The sequence below is a fragment of the Leucopleurus acutus genome, assembly GCF_964270905.1.
Source record: "Leucopleurus acutus genome assembly, chromosome: 1".
Classification (NCBI taxonomy): domain Eukaryota; kingdom Metazoa; phylum Chordata; class Mammalia; order Artiodactyla; family Delphinidae; genus Leucopleurus; species Leucopleurus acutus.
Genome location: NC_139142.1, coordinates 44,327,770 through 44,348,214, shown reverse-complemented (window position 1 = coordinate 44,348,214; position 20,445 = coordinate 44,327,770). Strand labels below are relative to the sequence as shown.

Here is a 20,445-nt window from a genome sequence, read left to right as displayed (position 1 = left end):
TGTGCGGTTGACCGTAGGATAAAGTGTAACCTGTGCATGCTTTGCCTGCCCTGGCTGCCTCTGGTCCCCGTGCACCACAGCCTGCAGCCTTGTGGACCTGCTGCTGGCTGCTCGGATGTCCCTGCCTGTCTGGGGCTTCCACCCAGTGCAGGTCCTGCTCTGGTGTCTGGGAGGCCGTCCTTCTCCTCCCGTGTCCGTTCTAAACACAGAAGTTCAATCTTCCCAGACTTGGCTTTGGCGCCCAGGCTGCCCGAAACCTTCCCAGACACGTTCCCGCCCCTGCCCTCTCGTCCTCTTGCCTCACAGCGCTTTCACAGACCTCGCTGTGTATTTGACTTTGTTTCAGAGTACTGTCACCTTGGGCTGCTCTGTCGCCCGCTGGGCCGTGTACCCCTTGGTAGCAGGGCTTTTATTATACGTGTATGACCTCGGCATCTAGTGCAGCGCGTGACACCAGGTGTGCACTCAGTAAGGCTCTGCAGGTTCGAGAGCCGAGGAGCCTGGGCTAAAGCTGGGGGGAGCGGCAGCTACTTGTGGGAAGTGAGAGGCTGTTATGAGCGTGGGAGAGGGTATGCTGGGTCACTGCACCTTCTTGCAGCTTTAGACCCAGACCCAGCCCCTGGCTGAAAGAGCTTCATGAGAGGTGCCCCCTCCTTATATTGTTTCAGTAATCAAAGCCCTCATTCTCAGAAAATGGAGACATATTTTACCCAAATCGTTTATACTAGGGCTTAAGCCTTTATTTTCAGCCTTAGTACACAGTACGTCCCCTACATACGAACAAATTCTGTTCTGAGAGTGCATTCGTAAGTCCAATTTGTTCGGAAGTCCAGCAAAGTCAGCCTAGATACCCAACTAACACAATCGGAGGGCAAGCTGCAATTTCACTCACGCCTGATGTTGATGGAATACACGTTCGCATCTTTGAAAGTTCGTAACTTGAAGGTTCGTGTGTAGGGGACTTAATTTACATGGATCGCTCTGTGAAAGTAAACAAAACATTTAAACCAGTGTTGTAATAATTCATAAAACTGAAACGAGAGTTGTGAAGTTAGATGCCAAAATGTGTGAGCTTATTAGGTAGGCTTTAAACTGTGTATATCCGTAAGTATTGAAGAGCGAGGGTTTTGCATACAATGCGCTTTTTCCCGTTAACTTTCTCTTTACGCACAGTTCTGCCTTATTCTGGTTAGATATTCTGGATGCAGCAGTTCATTCTTGTTCCTTTTTTATTTCTACAACGTGCCCAGTGTAATCACACGTGGAATTATGTTTTATAAAACAGCGCCTGCCTGTAGGAGCCTGGGAATCTGCAAGGACAATGCTATGAGGGAGGAAATGGAAGGAGAATCTATCTCATCACCAAGTATTTCTCCATTTGGTTTCAGTAGTTACAGTTTCCTTGGAGATTGGAGCCCACTTTTTACTCTGGTCGTTTTAAGCTATATCACAGTTATGAAGAATCTTTTTGTCATTCGACTAAATAAATTTTTACCTGACCTTCAGGAGTTGTATTGCCTCACTTCATTTCCAGGTTATAACACTTCTCATACCTTTGCAGCATCTGTGAGTGAGGTGTGCAGATGTCTATTTAATATAGCATATGCTTTGTATTTTTGCTCTTGGTTTAAGAGCTTAAGTATCTTTCAGGGGATAATGCAAATATTTGTGTTTTACTTTTATTATTTTTAAGTGAAATTTAATGTCTTTCATGTACAGAACATACATTTTTCCTGCCTTCTTACTTTTTTTGGTGATGGGGGGAGAATTAACAGCTCCTGCTTCCCTATAACTTTCTGTGCTGGCCCCAGCTACATTATGGACATGACTGATGGCTTTTCTAGAAATCCATGGCGTTAGACATGACCAATATTGTTAAGAAGAAGCTTGAATAACTTAGACCTCTAAAATTATGCTTGTTACCTTCCTTCTCCAGGCAGGTGTAAGAATAAATAAGGTATTTTGCTTTGATCCCCTCAAAAGCAAAACAGTTTGAGGAGGAATTATCATGGGGATTACGTCCCTGGCAAAAAGCACTGTGTAACTGTCAAGCGTGTTTGGTGGTTAACATTAAGATCCAGTGTTAACTGCCAAAATGCCAACTTGAAGGAAACCGTTTCCCCACATGTAGCTAAAGTAAAGAAATTCATTTAAACAGTGTTTAAGAATGAAGATGTATTTTAATAAACGCCATGCATGTTGATTGATCCAGTATAATCTTACAGTTGATTCTATTATCTGTTGCTTATGTTTAGTTCTTTTTTTTTCTTTTACTATTTTATGTTTAGTTCTTTTTTTTTTCTTTTACCGTTTTGAGTAAATACATTGAGTAGTCACGAAGTAGTTTTTTCAGCTTAGTCTGTAGATCTGACGCAATACTAAGTGGTAGAATATTATTTATTTATTAATGAATTTTGGGAGTGGATGCTTTACATAAATAAGAATGTTTAAATATTTGTTTACATATTTTTTGAAGTGTTTGTGATACCTTGGAAAATACCTTACAACCTTTTGTTTCTACGGTTCTCAATATTTGAAAGGCTAGCTGGTAGAAAAGGGGGCAGACTCAGGTGTGTTGCTCGAAGAGACTATGAGATACGGAAAACTCGATAAAGGGGCCAAATTTAATGTAACGTAGGGAAGACTTTTATGGGCTCCACCACAGACTGGCCTCCCTTGTGGCCGTGTCCCAGTAGTGGACGACTGGGTGGTTTTCTGTCTCAGGCACAGCAGAACGGGCTGTTGGTGGCAGTGGGAAGGCTGGACCAGGTGATGCCCAAGGTTCCTTCAACCCTAGATCCTGAGAAATCTGGTAGAACTTTATATATAAGAAGACTGAAGTCTTAGGAGATTAAATGATTTTACCTTTTGGGTGTTAAAAACTTAAGGAAACAAGAGCTTCAAGGACCTTTGTCACGTTTATAGCTGGAGCTTAGGAAGAAGAGATGAAAATGAGATTGAGGGTAAATTGGGTGCTGACCAGTTTCTGGCAGTGACATCTGCCCACACCCACCCACGGTACCGTGTCACCTCTTTGAAGCTTCTTGGTAGCTCTGGGAGCAATTTTAGGGGTTTAATGCCACATGGCTTCTGCATATAGAGTCCCTTCTGCTTTTTCCTGCCCCCTGCCCCCATCCACCTGGTGAATTTTTACTTCCCATCCAGTGCGCTGCTCTACAGCTTTCTCCGCTGTGACCTCTCTCTCGACCCCTGTGTCTATTTAGCCCATAGTTGACTGGCACAGGTGTTCCATCCTTGGTGCTCCCTTTGCACTTTACCCGGGACCCGTTTTAGAGCAACACTGTATTGTAAGTGATGTATGTTCCTCAGGGGACTGAACTTGCTAACCATGAACTTGATAATACCTCAACCACTGGAACATACCTGTTGTGCTAGGACTTATTCAGAGTATTTGGGTTTTCACCCCAGCTCTGTGACGGTAGACAGGTTGCTTACCAGGGCCTCAGTTCCTCATCTGTTGGGTGAGGATATTAACAGTCCCCACCCCCCCAATATAGATTTGTTAAGAAGATTAGAGGAGTTAATACGTGTGCTTAGAACAGTGTCAAGTAAGCATTTAATAAGTTATAGTTATTATCTGGACCAAAGCTGAGAACCAAGTTATTAAGAAACAAATTATTAATAGAGTTTATGTAAGAAAACAAAGTATGTTTTGAGCTAAAACAAAATGAGGTTAAGTATCTCTTAATAAAGAGATTATCTCTAAATAATGTAGGTGTACAAAATACACCTAAATACAAAATACACCTAAATAATATAGCTGAAATGTAATAGATGTTTCTTCTCTCATGAAAAAGCCCAACATGGAGCAGTCCATGGTTGCTGTAGTCCACAGGGTCATTCAGAATCCCAGATGCATTCATGTTACTCTTGGGAAGCTGGTCTCTCAGAGTACAAGCGGTCCTGTCTCCCATCTGTGCTCCAGCCTCAGTTAGGGAAAGTGGTTTCAACCTTAAGGAGAGGAATCAGAAGTTGTATACATCATTTATGGCCCCGCTGCATTGTCTCAGTCACAGGACCACACCTAGCTGCAAGGGAAACTTGGGATGGACTGGTTATAGAGTCCCAGCTCTGCCACTGAATGGCTGTGAGACTTTGGGGAAGTTGCTTCACCTCTCTGTGCCTGTTTTCTTGTCTTTGAAATGGGGGTAGTAGAAACACCTGCCTCATAGAGATACGGTGAGGATTCATTCCATTAAGTTAATATGTGGAAAGCATTCAGGGCAGTGGCTGGCACAAAGGAAGCATTATATACATGTCAGCGATTGTGATTATTTTTCTAAAAGGTAGAAGGGAGTATGAGTATTGGGGGTCAGTGAGCAGTCTCTTGCATGGAAGGAAAACCAGAGGCTGGGGCTCTCAGCCTGCCTCATTAGCCGAGGTTTCTGGGTACCCACAGCTTTATTGTAAATCACTGTGGGTCCCAGGAACTGTTAGGCTCCTGCCTTGCACAGGTCTTGTTTAGGCCTCCCTTGAGTCAGTATGAGAAAGGTTTATGAGCTGTGTTTATGGCTTTGACCTCTCCATTTCTCATTTCTAGCTCTTCCTTCACTGTGGCTTGTCATTAATATACCAAGGAAGTGAATTAAACATTCTATTGATAACTATATTAATTTATAACATTCTTTCTTCCTTATAGTAGTTGTAGTGCTAAAAAGATGACTGTAAAGTGAAGTCCATTTGCAGTTGATGTTAATTAGAAAACGTTTATAAATGGGAAAGGCAATATACAGTCCAGTTGTTTCTAACTCCTGCTTTTTCTCCAATACATTATCCCATGTGTTTGTAGTAACAGTGGGCCGCATGGTTTATATGCACGGCTACCTTGGCAGTTCCCAAACTTGGCCGCTTAGAGCACTGTTCCAGGAAATGGTTGGCTCTGCGTGTGCCGTGAGGGTGGGATGTTAGACCAAGTCAGTGCCTGCCCTGTCTTCTGCTTGGCGATTCATAGGGCACATTAGCACATTAAAAGCTGTGAAGGGTGTGAGCAGAAAAACCTGCTTAATTTTCTTTAATTCACTTGACAGACTGACTTGAAAATGAATTTTTTGGATTTATTGATTTGACTAGTGACGCTATAACTATTTCTGGAAAACGGAGCTCCATATGTACTAGTTTGGGCAGTATGAAAGATCCTGATCTGCCTCAGAGTTTAATGCAGATCATGCTGCTAATTGTATGAGTTGCCTGCAATTCCTGCTCTTAATTGAATCAGAGTCGAGGTGTGAATATAAGGCCTAATACCCTATTCATCTGGAGAGAAACCGTCAGAAAGACATGAAAGTTTGACATTGCCTGATGAGTGGTGCTGAGAATTCTCTCTTTTAGGAATTAATCTGGTAACAGAAGTTTCAGATTTAAATTTTTCAAAAGTTTCTGTCTTTAAGCCCTAGACACTATTTTCATAATCTAATGATAAATTACATGAGTTAGAAGTTTGACTAAGATTATACATAAAATAAATAAGTATATATATGTCATGAATATCTCTAGTAGAAGTAGAAAACTTGGGAATTTTTAAAAGTTTTAAAAGTTCAAGAATGATAGGTGCAAAGAGTTTTTTGTAAAGTAACAGCTTCCCCAGCTGTGAAAAACCAAGTTCTACTTGTGTGCCAGAGATATCTGTGCATGAATGGTGTTTTCAATGTGTCCATTTAACAATTTAGACACATTGTGGCCTTCTTTTGAATATAAATTTATTCCTCTTCCCATCCTCAGGGTTGATTTTATTTCTGGGTCTTGTTTCAGATCTAAATTGATTAATACTGTATTAGAAATTAAAACAATGAGTCCACCTTTATTTAATGAAATATATGCTTTTTAAAATGTTTAATTCTGATTTAAAAAAATACTCAATATAGATGTTTAGAAGATATCAAAAATATAAATAAGAATTAAATCACATAATGATACTTTCTAACAATAATCACTATTAATGTTTTGTTTTTTATTTCAGTTTCCCTATGAATCTTAAATATTTTGAACGTATTAGACATGATACCATTTGCACATTTTGTATTCTCTGGTTTTCAAAATCCTTTCTCATTGCTATTAAGAATTTGTAGTAAATGTAATTTCATCATCTAGAATTACATTATCTACTTAATCCATTATTACTGAACATTTAGGTTATTCCCAGTCTTTTGCCATTATAAATAATGACATAGTTAACATCTTTGTGCATACAGCTCTATACTGTGTTTCAAAATTATGTCGTGGGGATAGATTCCCTCAAATTAGAATTACTAGGTCAAAGAACATGAGTACTTTTATTAAGGGTGTTGATACATATTGGTAAGTTATTTTACGGAGAGATTGTACCAATTCACATTCTCACCAGTGGTATATTAGAGTAACTGTGTCATTTCAACAGTTTTGTAATTTTATTGGCAAATAATGAAATCTTGCTTTAATTTGTATTTTTTGATTACTGATGAGATTGAACATTAAAAAAATATGTTCATTAGGCATTGTTTTTTCTCTGTGAATTTTCTATTCATGTTCTTTGCTTATTTTTCTATTGCATTTCTTTGGGGATGTCTGTTTTATCTTTTACTTGTAAAAACATTGACCTATTAACGATATTAAGCTTTTGTTATATTATTGCCAATGTTTTTTCTAGTTTTGTTGGACATGTAATTTTACAATTCTTGACATGCAGAAGTTTCAGATTTTTACATATTTAAGTGTACCAATCTTTTTCTTTGCAGTTTCTTTTTTTTTTTTTTAACTGAGTTTAGAACATTATTACTGACTCAAGGATATGATAAATAATCAACTTTGTTTTCTTTGGTTTTATGACTATTTTTCATATTTATCTTTTTAGTATTTTAGAATTTGTTTTGTGGTAGAATGTAACATGCAGATCTAAGCAATTTTTTTCTGTCAAAGTAGATAGTTGGTTTCTGTACACAATTGAATAATCCAATTTCTTTCCCATTGACTGGTGGCCCTTTCTTCATCTTATATTACTTTCTTACGTAGTCAAGGGTCTATTTCTGGGACATTTCTTCTCCATTGGTTTGTGGTTTTTGTTCTCAAGTAATACATTGTTTTAATTATTACAGCAATAATACTACCTTAATATCTTCTTTTCCTACGGTTAATACCCCTTATTTCTAATTCGGTGTTTTTAGTTAGACTAGCATTTTTTTAGAGGAGTGTTTAATAAAAATGGTAATAGTAAGCATCTTGTTTTGCTCCTGATTTTTAATATAAATGCTTTTATTTTACACTTTTGCCTTTAAATAATTATGGGAAGGAAATATTCTTTTATTTTCAACTCTTAGAAACATTAATCTGAAATGGATGGAGACTTCTATCAAATGCCTTTTCAATATATGAATTAAATCTGAATTTAAAAGTTGTTTATAAAGTGAATTTCTATATGTGAATCACGCTTTGCCAGAACTTACATTGCACATTGCAAAATGTGTCCCTAGAGAAAATGTTTCAGCTTCAAACAAAATAAATTTTTTGATACCAGAATTTTTTTTTTTCCCCCTCAAAAGGCAGTAGGGCATTTTCTTTGTTTTTTTTTTTTTTTTTTTTTTTTTTTTTTGCGGTACGCGGGCCCCTCACTGTTGTGGCCTCTCCCGTTGCAGAGCACAGGCTCCGGATGCGCAGGCTCAGCGGCCATGGCTCACGGGCCCAGCCGCTCCGCGTCATGTGGGATCCTCCCGGACCGGGGCACAAACCCGTGTCCCCTGCATCGGCAGGCGGACTCTCAACCACTGTGCCACTAGGGAAGCCCAGGACATTTTCTTAACTACCTGATAGACAAACATCTTCAAGCGGATAGATGGAGTTTGACAGTGCCTTCTAGACCCTGGCATTATTCCAAGGAACTCTTTTAGAAACACAGTGTCCCCAAACTGTCAAATTCTAGAAATCCTGAAGACAGAATTGAACTAGGTATTGGCTGGGTATCTTGAAGATGCTCGTGATTTGACTTGCTTGAAATCTATGCCAGCACTGTGCAGTCGAACTTTCTGTGATGGTGGAAATGTTCTGTAGCTCTGCTGTTCCGTATGGTAGCCACTGGCCACATGTGGCTGTCAGACACTTGTGATGTGGCTGGTGTGAACAGCTTTTAATTTTATTTAATTGTAGTTAAAATTTGAATAGCCTCTTATAGCTAGTGGTTACCATATTGGACCGTGCAGATCTATGCAGTGCACCAGTATATATCTAAGGTCATTTGTAACTCTCAAACTGTGCTTTTCTGAATATGGCTAGAAATTTCCTAAGAATCTTCTCATAATTCAAGAATTGGTAAATTGGGAAAGTTGCGTGGGTTGGGGGAACCTCTGGTGTGTTCCAGTTCTTGAATTCTTGATGAGATACTCCCTGAATCCAGGTGATAACACATGGCTGTTCACTGCCTGCTGGTATCCATTAAAAATCGGGTATTATTTGTGATAATTGACAAGTTAATATATTTTCAGGATGAATATGAACTTTTTTTTCTTTTGCAGCTGTTGGGTTAATGCTCCAGACCAAAATTAACTTCTAGATAATAAGCTTCTGTAGCACTGAGGGAGGGGTTGGTTGTACGAAAGTCATTAACTACAGAGAGGCTCAGAAGCCCTTTTGTGTAATTGACCTGATTCACCTACTACTGGGCTGTGATAAAATGAGGTTTTAGAGAAGGCTTCCATTTCTTGAAATAAACTTGATTTTTGTACACATTTTTATTTCTAATATTTTCTAATCTTGTTTCAGCTATTAGTTCTGTGTAAATGTTCTAGAAATAAAGCAGTCTTCTTTAGAAAAGTTGTATGAAAGGGAGTGAATCTATGTAGCGTCAGTGTACATGATGTAAAGCCACAAATGGCTTCATGCTTTGTAGTTCATTAAAAAGTATTTATATGTGTGATATAAAATCACCCCCCCCATTCTGCCATGGGTAATTGAATAAAGCTAATATATTTTATAACCAATTGTCTTGAGAACTGAATTTGCATACAATCAATATCAATTACATATCTCTTTAGTAAGGAATTGTCAGGGCCTTGCCCAGGAATGTTCAAAAGTTGGATTTGCTTGCTCTAGCTTGTCTGTATTTCTAGGAATTTCTAAAAATTCACTGTGCATACTCAAAGTTTAAAGTAAATAAACATTAGTAAAAATAAGACATACATTAGTGTGATTCTTTTTAGGAGTAGTAAGAGAAGCATGCCATGAAATTTAAAAAAAGGAAAAGAGATTGGAAGGAATTATTTTAGTAGTTAGGAATAGTTATAATAAGTTATAAGTATATGTTATAAATTAAGAAGAGATTCCTCTGCTAGTTTCTACTTCTAGCTTTAATACTTACATAAGTACTAAGGCGAGAAATCAGATTTCTTTGTACCATCAAGTTCTTTATTTGAAATGCCTGTAGTTTAGTACATATTAGACGATGGGCCCAATGCTAGTTTAAGATGCTTCCTTTTCGAGCATCCTTTGAGATGCTCACTTTTTAGAGGCCTCTTATTATAGTAGAAGTTGTGTGTAAACAGTTTGAAAAAAATCAGTGCTTTGCCAAATAATTAGTAGTTTTATCCTAATTCTTTTATGTCTAAATTTGACTCTTAGAGAGGAAGTCCTTTTTACATACACATCATGTAGCTTATTTGAGGGACCACCGATTTTAGTTGACATAATGATTTACTGAAGAAAAAAAAAGGACATCCAATTTGGTATTTTGTCTCCCTCTTGAAGAAGTATACTTTTGTTTTCTTTTCTTTTTTTTTTTTGCGGTACGCGGGCCTCTCACTGTTGTGGCCTCTCCCGTTGCGGAGCACAGGCTCTGGACGCGCAGGCTCAGCGGCCATGGCTCACGGGCCCAGCCGCTCCGCGGCACGTGGGATCTTCCCAGACCAGGGCACGAACCCGTGTCCCCTGCATCGGCAGGCGGACTCTCAACCACTGCGCCACCAGGGAAGCCCGAAGTATGCGTTTTTTAAAAATCTCATTCTTTATAGCCCATTTAAAAAGCGACACATTTGGAATTATCTCTAATTTTAGACTTTTTCCTTCATATTGAAAGAGTATTCTTTATATAAAACTTTCAATGGGTATATATTTTGTATTTTTGTGTTTTTAGTCCACCAAAGTTTTTGACTACTGAAGAAGCTACTTAAGTTAATTTGCTTTTGAAATTCATTTACTTTTTGCCGTATAATGCTGTGTGACCAATCATCCCCAAACTCAGCGACTTGAAACCACAATCATTTGTTCTCATGACTGTGGCTTGTTGAGGTGGCTCTGCACTAGGCTGTGATGGAGTGGCTTTGCTTACATCGCATGTATGCGGCTTCGATCTCCTCCCAGTGTCACTCGTCCTCCTCGGCAGGTTGGCTGGGACATACTCTTCCTATGGCCATGACAGAGGATAATCCCAACCGCCAACCACAGTGCACACCCCTGCTTGTGTCCCATTTGTTTTTTTTTTTTTCCCCTGGTGGCACTGTGGTTAAGAATCTGCCTGCCAATGCAGGGGACATGGGTTCGATCTCTGGTCTGGGAAGATCCCACATGCCGCAGAGCAACTAAGCCCGTGCACCACAACTACTGAGCCTGCGCTCTAGAGCCCGTGAGCCACAACTGCTGAGCCCACGTGCTACAACTACTGAGCCTGTGCTCTAGAGCCCGCGAGCTACAACTACTGAAGCCTGCGTGCCTAGAGCCTGTGCTCTGCAACAAGAGAAGCCACCACAATGAGAAGCCCACGTGCCACAACAAAGAGTAGCCCCCACTTGCCGCAACTAGAGAAAGCCTGTGTGCAGCAAAGAAGACATAATACAGCCAAAAAAATAAATAAAATAAATAAATTTTTAAAAAAAGTATACTCATCCTGTAGGACTTAAAAAAAATCCCATTGGCTAAAGCAAGTCACATGGTCCAACCCAAAGTCCAGGGCAAGGAAGTTAGCTGGAGGTATAAAGTCATGTCAAAGGGCATATCTTCAGGGAGGAGTGAAGAACTGTGACCAGTATTTCAGTCCACCACATACAATTTATATATCTGTCTTCATTTAGGTGATGAGAGGCTAAAATAAGCAAATGTTAGAGTGATTAAAAAAGGAATGTGTGGGATTTAATTTGGTTTTCAAAATTATTAATTGGTGAACAATGTAAAGCAGTCTGGAGTGTAAAGTGGTACTAATTCTAGAGATTATCATATTAAGTGAAGTAAGTCAGACAGAAAGATAAGTATCATATGATATTACTTATATGTGGAATCTAAAAAAATGATACAAATGAACTTATTTACAAAACAGAAATAGACTCACAGACATAGGAAACAAACTTATGGTTATGGTTATGGAATTGGGGGGGAGATAAATTAGGAGTTTGGGATTAACAGATACACACTACTATATATAAAATAAACAACAAAGACCTACTGGGAACTATATTGAATATTTTATAGTCACCTGTAATGGAAAAGAATCTGAAAAAGAACAGGTGTGTGCGTGTGTGTGTGTGTATGTGTGTGTGTAACTGAATCACTTTGGTGTACATCTGAAACTAACACAACATTGTAAAGTAACTATACTTCAATTTACAAAACAGGTAAAACACATAGCTACTAATGGCTACATAGCTATGACTCAGACCACCCCCAGCCCAAGAAAAAGATGGTACTAATTCAGGAATAGGATAAAATGATGTCTTTACCTGATTCGTGAATTGTACAGATCTTGTACTATATCAGATTCATTTCTTGCTATACTTTGGCTTTTTCCCTTTGTGTAATATTTTCTCTTCTAGGAATCAAAAATTACTGCAGGGTAATACTTGAAAAATATTTTCCACCCATAGGGTAAAAAAGATTCTTTGACATAAATGACTAATATTATATTAATATGTATTTAATCAGAGATATTTTGGACTGTTGGCGCCAACGGCAGAATAAAAGACGTTAGTCGTCAGTGTTTTAAGAGTAACATAAATAGCCTTTTCTATTCCTGACGTTTTGCGTACCTTCCAGTATTCAGTAAAAACGCTCTACTGTTGGCCTCCCAGCAATGCTCAAAAATCAGAGATTCAATACAGTAAAAAAACTTTATCTTGTGTTTTTTAGTGACAGTACCAATTTGAGATGACAAAGGGAGGAGAATGACCTCAAAGAACCAGATGGCTAAGTATTAGATAAGAAATATTTTTCTTTTCATAAACAGTTCCTCTGTGTTTTAGGTGGACTGGATTTGCTTTCCATGCTCTTTTCTTTTGTATGGGCTGGTTGGAGGAAGAAGCAAGTAGGGAAGTGTGGCCTTCAGAGTCATAGGAGTTGAATGAATGCAGGAGAGAACAGAGTCCCTGCCCTGGTCATTGCGGATGCGGTGCTGATGAGGCTGGGGTCAGGGCCTTTCCGGATAGCTTTGCCCTCATCTCCCACCACCACGCTGCTCCAGAATCCAAGTGGTAGAATGTTAGGCCTTCTTCCTACTTTATGGGGAGAGAAAGTGAGGTTCTGAGATGTTCAGGGACTTGTGCAAATATGGGATGGGACGCAGAGCCAGGATGGGGTCTCCCTCTGGCCTTCATGCTGTACCTTTTGCTGTAGTGGGGCTGGATGAGAGTGTGTGGGTGTATAAATCCTGGAAGAACGGCCGAAAATCTGCGTGTGGGAGCAGTACTGCGTTCCTGATAGAAAGAACGTTTTAATGTTTTGCCTTGGGAACTATTTTGGTCTGGGGAAGCTAAAAAACCTCAAGATAAGGCAAACCTCAACCTGTAGCTGTAACTGCCACACCTCAACTGCCATAAAGCTTTGAGGGGTCTTTGGAAGTGTAGCAGCAGATCAAAGCCAGTTGTTAAAATGATAGCCACAACCTTCACCCTTCTTAGACAGGATCCTGGTATTTGAGTTGGATGAAATGCCTTCTCTGTCCATATCAAATTGAAATGTTTGAAAGAGGTTTGGGAATCTCTTTTTAAAATTGAACTTGTTATTTTGTGTTGCTGTCTTTGTAGCTGAGGAAACAGTCCCATCTTAGGTCAGTTCACAGCACCAGCTAGGAGAAGAGTTGGAGCTAGAACTCCTCTCTTAATCCCTTACACCACTATCATTATTTCCATATTAATGTGGTGACTGTTTCATCGATCCCCTCCTTGGTTTTAAGGTACCACGTAGAGGTGAAGGGAGGGTACACAAAGAAATAGGAAACTCCTCAAAGAGCATCCAGTCCAAATGGTGTGAGATAAATGGGAGATTGACTGGTGGTGTCACACAGGGTTGGTGAAGACTATTAGTAAGTTTCCATGACTTGAATCACACATGTAGGGCATGCCAAGACTTACGACCGTGTCCTAAAGTAATCCCAAAGTTACTGTTCTGATTTTTTTTTTTTCCATTGTGTTTTCTAACTCACTTTCATTGGCCCTTATCAGTATTGTTTTATAACTGTCACCTGATCTGTCTTCTCCACCTGACTGAGTCTGTTAAGAGACAGGGTGTCTCGTATCCTCAGCCCCTCAGCACACAGCCGTGGGCCTGGCTCACCCCATGTACTTCGCTTGATGCTATCTTGAATGAATATATGCATCTACATATTTTATATATAAATATATTTTCATATTCAATAGCTCTGAAGTAGCTACTTGGAGCAGAGACCATTTCCAACCAGAAATGAGGCATTGAGAATTTTCATTTGGAGGCCAAGCCCAGGAAGATTTTCTGAATGAATTGATGTTTAAAAAGCTGCAGCAGGTTATCCCCAGAGGGAGTAGACTGTAATGGTGCTGCCATAGTTAGTTCTCTGGCTGGAAATGAAAGTCTACTATTTATTTTATGAAACCGTACAATACGCAGCATTTGTTAGGCACGGGAAAATAGATATTGTTGTGTCCCTGGGCTTTATGTATGGAGTTCAGTCAGGCAGCGCAAGTCCAGATGCATCTGATAGCTTAAATAATGAGGAGTTCGGGCTGTAATGATGTAAAGCCAGTGTCAGGCACTTACTGGTTTACGTGCATCTTCATAGGCACGGTTGCAGCAGTGCATTAGTGCATTCACTATCGCGGTGAATTGATGTGCACTCCTTGAGACCGGGGGGCCACGGTGCAGGGGTTTATCAGACTCCAATGCCCTTCACATCTCTTGCCTCTAGTGTCCCCGGCCTGTTCATCTGCAGTGTACAGTCTGTCTTAGCTACAGTAGTTGCTTGTGATTTATATGTGCAGGTGACAGATATTGCTTTCGAGGGAGGGCAGAGGCTTCAGTCTGTAATGGGAAGCTGGGCTGCCTCTGGAATGTGGCCGTTTGATGCTGATGACGCTTCACTTCTGTAGCCCACACAGGTGCTGCTCCGTGAGTTCAGACTGGTTAAGATCAAATGTGATGCCTCCGAAGTGTGGCTGGGAGCCCCTGGCACGCCCTCTCTTGCTGTTATTTCCTATAGAAAATTCTTTTTGACAAATGCATTTTTTAGGTGGCAGGCGTCTTCTCAAGAATGTATCTTTGTGGTGTTTGCCAGGAAATGCCTTGAATTTAAAAATTGCCAGTGTTGGCTACTGGAAAGAGTATGAAATATGGAGTCAGACAAAACCAGATGTAGGCTTGAGTCCCATCTGCCCCTTCCCAGCCGTGCAATTTATGCGTGTTCCAGTCATTCAAGCCTCTTATCTGCCCACGAGGAGCCTCCCTTACAAGGTTTCTTGGCACATAGTAAATGCACAGCAAATGCTATTTAAAAGAATTAATGTGTGAACTCTGAATTTGAAACCAAGAAACACCATTTCCTACCTTGTGAGGTTTCTGACAAGGGTTTTTCATTGTCCTCTGAAGCTTCCAAATTCCTTTACCACCTATTTGCCCTGCGTATATGAAGAGCTACATTTTCATCATGTCCTCTGAAGCTTCCAAATTCCTTTACCACCTATTTGCCCTGCGTATATGAAGAGCTACATTTTCATCACACACTTACTAAATAAGTGGATTTTTTTAGTCTTCAGAATTTTTTTTTTAATTTGAAGCTTGAAAGGCAACTTGTGGGTTTGAATCAAAATACCCTTGTTTAGCAGCTGAGACAGGTATGCCCGCAGCACTTGGAAATCTTATTTCTACAAACTTGCTGGCTGAAAAGCTTGCAGGGCCAGACAGCATTCTGACCCTCCTTCATGGAATAGTACTTTTTTGCCTTTATGAGCAAATGTACCTTTCGATTTGGAGGCAAACAATAGTGGGCTGAAGAGTCAACAGGTAGGGAATTGGGACGGTGGGTGTGGAGCCCTCTTTTGAGGTTCTTGGCCGTGAGAAGCTGGGAAGGAGAGGGTAGGCTCACAGTAAGGCTCGGCGCTGGAGGGCTTTGCTTGTTTTTGCGTTGCTGGTTTGCTCTGAAGGTGGGTGATGTCACCAATGACCTGTTCTTTTCCAAATCATACTTGCGCATTTCTGACTGGCCTCTTAACTGATTAAACACTGTTAAAATTCTCTCTTCTCCTATCTTTGGTAATGCAACTTTCTACTGGTCCTGGTCCTTCTACCTATGACTAAGAATGGTTTATTTCTTTATTTTTTTGAAGATATAAAAGGTATTTATTTTGTTTGAAATTTACATATGTTGAAAGTCACTTTTTTGACGAATAGTTCTGTGAATTACGGTTTATTTCTTTAAATGGTCATCTTTCCCAGGGTCTGTCCTTGCCTTCTTTACTTTATTCTGTACATTTTCTTGAGTAATCTCATTTGCTGTAATGATTTTAACTTCCACACCTGTATGGTGCAGGCACCCAAGGTTATAACTTCTCTTGCCTCATACACGTCTTCCCCGGATGTCCTTGTAATTCCTATTTCTAATAGTGCCGTCGCCTTGGCCTTGGCCGGGAGCCTATGTGATATTCCCTTTCTCTGTCCCTCACTTGGTGCGGCCACATCATAGGTCACCAATTACTATTGATTTTTTGCCTTTAAAACCAGGGTCCTCAACTGTAGCTGCGAGTAAGGATCACCTGTGGAACTTTTAAAAGTTCCGTCCCAGAGCTACTGAATCAGCATCTCTTGAGACTTAGGCACGCATATTTTTATGAAGCTTCCCTGGTAATTCTCATGTTCATCTAGCATTGAAAACAACTCTCAGCAGAATTTGTTCTCCCACAGTTCCGGAGGCCTCACGTCTTGGAATCAAGGTGTCTGCAAGGCCGTGCTGCCTCTGAAGGCCTTGGGGGAGGGTTCTCCTTTGCCTCTTCCCGCTTGTGGTGGCTCCAGGCGTTCCTTGGCCTGTGATCGTCTAACTCCAGTCTCTGCCTCCATCTTCACCTGGTCGTCTCCTCTCTTTCCCTGTGTGTGTCTCCTAAAGACATTTGTCACTGGATTTAGGGCCCCCAGCAATCCAGGATGATCTCATCTCCAGATCCCTAACTACGTCTGCAGAGACTCTTTTTCCAAGCAAGGTCCCCTTCACAGGTTCTGGGACATGGACCTGTCTTTCTGAGGACCACCCACTACCTTCCTCCTCAGGTTAGGACAGTTCTCCCATCCAGTCATCCTGACTCTAATCCGGATGTGCGTCTTGCATGCTGCTGCCCTCGTGATTACTTTATACGCAATCATGTTAGTCCTTTGCTTACATCTTACCAACTCCCATTCTTCTTAGGGTAAAAGGCCATGCTCCTCGTCATGGAGCATCAGGGGGTTGTAATCTGGGCCCCGCCTAGCCCTCTGCGTCTGTCCTCTTGAACTCTACGCTCCCACAGCACTGAACCACTCCTTGCCTTTGTACATACGATTGCCCTGCATTCCCCATTTAGTCATCTTGTTCAGATTCCAAGAAAGTTCACACTGTCTGCTCTGTGAGGGCTTCCGACATGGCTCTTCCCACGTGCTTTGAATGACTAGTGCATCTTGTTGCACAAGTGTTTTATCATGCTCGTTTTTATGTCTTTCTCTGCTTTTAAGTGGAGAGCTCTGAACACGGGTTGGTTGATATTCATCGTTGCAGCTCTAGTACTTGGCATTATAAATATTGAACGAATGACCATGTAGCTTAACCCGATTCGAAACTTTTCTCATCGTGACACTGTTTTCTCCACTCTTACCTTAATTATTTCCAGCACGGTTTTTCACTGGGTGTCATGTAGATGTATTAAGTAAGCAGGCATATTAAGTGGACTGGTATATTTGCTTAACCTGAAATATCTGTGCATCTCTGCTCAGGCAGTTGAAATGAAAATGCTTTTGCATATGTTAAGGTTGACATTTCTGGTTTTTGTGTTTTCACCTTTATATTAGATATGGCTTTGGGGTTGCAAGTAGCAGAAACCAACCTGAGTTAGCTGAAACTAAAAAGAATTTCACCAACAGGGGTCAGAGTACATCTGGGCCAATAGAAGCCCTTAAGGACCCTCTTTCCATCTCTTTTTGTTGCTTGTCTCTGTTCATCTGTTTCACTCCTCACTTCTCTGCTGCTTCATCACGGAACAGACTGTGACATCCCCACAGCTCCCGTGCTTCCAGTTTGCAGCTCTGGCCACCCACGCAGACTGGCGGTTGTCTCTCGTCTGGCTTTGCGTTTTCCGGGATGAGAATGTCATTGGCCAGCTCGGGCCGGATGTCTTCCTCCAGCTATTCAGCTCCAGGGTGGTGGGGAGGATGCTGGCCTGGCCGTTTCATTCAGACGTGATGCCGGGGCTCCTCTTAGGGAGTTCAGGGCTGGATTCCTGAGAAGGGATGTCATGGTGAGCAGATCTCTTCAAAAGCACCTGCCGTGCTCTTACTAGGTTCGCTATCCTTGACCAGCAGTATATAGTTGAGAGAAAGATGCAGCGGAGAGCTGGGCAAGTGTGAGGGTCACAAGGAACCTTGCCAGATCTTGTACCAATTGCCTCTAGGCCACAGTGGTGAAAATGTCCCTTAATTGTTTACAGCCCTGCCTTTGATTGATTCACGTATGTTTCTCTTAATACAGGATGCTCATCTTGGTTTAAGTGACACGGAAATATATTAGGACAAAGTGAGTTTATAATGTTTGTTTACTCATGGATATGTTCTTTGTAGTAGTGATCACAGATACGTTTAAGAAAACAATGCGCATTATTCTGATCTTGCCTCAGAAAAAGGAGAGGAATAAAACTTGAAACAAATTATTTTTGTATTCTAGAGGCATTTTCTTGTTGCTGACGTTCCTTTGTGATGGAAATGGAGACATTAAAAACACAGCAGGAATAATTTCTGGTGATAATTTAAATCCATTGTCATACTATAGCTACTGAATTGTAAAACAAACACCACAAACCCCTTGTTATGACTTTCACTGTTCTCAGTGGGCCTTGTGTCCCCTTTGCTATACTGGCCGCCATGATCTCTGGGATTGACGGACAAGTGGCAAAGGCAAGACTTCCAGGAGAGGGTGGGGCTGCCACACCACAGGCACTGCCCCGACTTTGGTGCTCCGAGGGAGCCTTGGAGCTGTTCTGTTTATCCACACAGATTTGAAACAATTCCCTTCCTTCTTTCGGTTCTCTTCTTGAAAAGAACTTCTGCCAAGAGGGAGTTGGAGAATAGACATGGCAGTGTGGCAGCATGAGAAGCGGTCAGAACGTACAGGGACCCTTAATCCAGAGTTAGAAAATACAGGTGAAAACGGAAACCCTCCTGCAATCCTGCATTTCTTTTAAACACTGGTACCGGCTTAAGGTATTAATTCAGGAAATCTGCTAAGGACAGTAGTGTTTTCCAGGTGACTTTTAGAGATATTTGTTAGTTTGTGGACTAAAACTCATCTTTTTTATTTACCTTTGGGCTTTTTAATGGTCAACGTTCTTGTAGAGTCATACTTTATGTTTAATTTTGCAGGCTAGTTTTTGCTAACCTGACAGTATAGGGTTCAAATAGCAATGGGAATGAAGGTGGAGAATTCCGAACTTTTAAGAATGCAAGTAACTAAATTGGGTCTTACAAATAAAGATTGTACAGACATTAACATGATTTGCGAGTGAGAGATGAGGTTTAATTAGAATGCTAGTTTCTAAGTAGTTCATTTAAAAATATTTCTTGAGTGTTTCTCCGGGGCCCATTAGGACTGCGCTTGTTGAGTTGAGCCAGCACTAATACGGCCTCTGCAGAATTTTCATTTGCTTATTTTATACTCGGTCTCTTCTGAAAAGATTTGAAGAGTCTGACTTTATAGAATAGGAAACCTGTAATTACTTTGTACATCACTCTTCAATTAAGTTTCCGGAAGTGATTTGAACTTCATCACAGCTGATGTCTGTGGACCGTCTGTTCTGTGTCCCTTTTGTGGGGCGGTTAGTGGGCAAGTCTTTGTGAGCATTCCTGTCTTTTCCCTTAGGCCATCGAACTTTTACTCTTAATGCCTTGAAAATCTACAAATAAATGAACCCTCTCATCCCTGTTTATAGGTACAATGGTGCTTTACCTAATGGAGACAGAGGCCGGAGGAAAAGCAGATTTGCTCTCTACAAGCGGCCGAAGGCTAACGGAGTCAAACCCAGCACGGTCCATGTAATATCCACGCCGCAGGCATCCAAGGTAGGGGCTCCTTGGAGCCGAGAGGGCCGGCGGTGACTCATGGTTATTCCTGATCAGCTGCTCTTCCCTTTGGGTCTCATTTCTCTGTGGGACAGTTTCTCAGCCATTTGAGGAGGATAATCTTTGTTGTGAAGGGCTGTCCTGTGCATTGTATGTTTTGCAGCATTCCTGGCCTCTGCCCACTAGATGCCAGGAGCACCTCAGCCCCCCAACCCCCAACTGCCACCACCATGGAGACAACCAAAAGTAGCTCCAGGGCTTGCCACATGTCCCCTCCCTCCCCTCCCCTCCCCTCCCACCCCTCCCCACCCCTCCCGTCTGTCCCCCAGTCCTCACCCCATAATGAACCACTGATTTAGGATATAGTGGAATCAGCATATTATCAATTTAGAATAGTTATGGTTGAAAGATAAATGATGTTCTTTATCCTGAAGAGAGTTTTTATGTTAAATTTTGATATAAACCTAAGATTTGCTGTTTCCCTTCTGTTACTTAAGGAGTGGGTGTTTTCACATAATCTACATGTACCTGGCATTGAATTTGTGTAATTATTAGAAAGATTAGAAGTAAACAGAGCTAAGTGCTATAAGAAGTCTATGATACATATTCCTCTTGTAAGTTTGAAGTATATAAAATGTTCATTTTTTTATGATTATTTCATTTGTTTTTTGATATATAAGTGGAGGGGAACCCTGAATTTCCATTCTGGCTGATATAGTCTATTAGATTATCTTTTAATTAAATACATTACTTAATGTGTAATATAGTTTCCTTTTTATTTATTTATTTATTTAAAAAAATTTTTTTTTTTTTGCGGTACGTGGGCCTCTCACTGTTGTGGCCTCTCCCGTTGCGGAGCACAGGCTCCGGACGCGCAGGCTCAGCGGCCATGGCTCACGGGCCCAGCCGCTCCGCAGCATGTGGGATCTTCCCGGACCGGGGCAC

The 20,445-nt window shown here is 40.9% G+C and overlaps 1 protein-coding gene across 1 annotated transcript in view; it reads left to right on the top strand.

Annotated features, from left to right (window-relative positions):
- The window catches only part of PELI2 (pellino E3 ubiquitin protein ligase family member 2), a 206,532-nt gene that overhangs the window by 32,960 nt on the left and 153,127 nt on the right, over nucleotides 1-20,445 (top strand). The window contains exon 2 of the mRNA XM_082844304.1: nucleotides 19,371-19,500. Coding sequence (XP_082700430.1) covers nucleotides 19,371-19,500 — 130 coding nt within the window. The remainder of the gene's footprint in view (nucleotides 1-19,370; nucleotides 19,501-20,445) is intronic.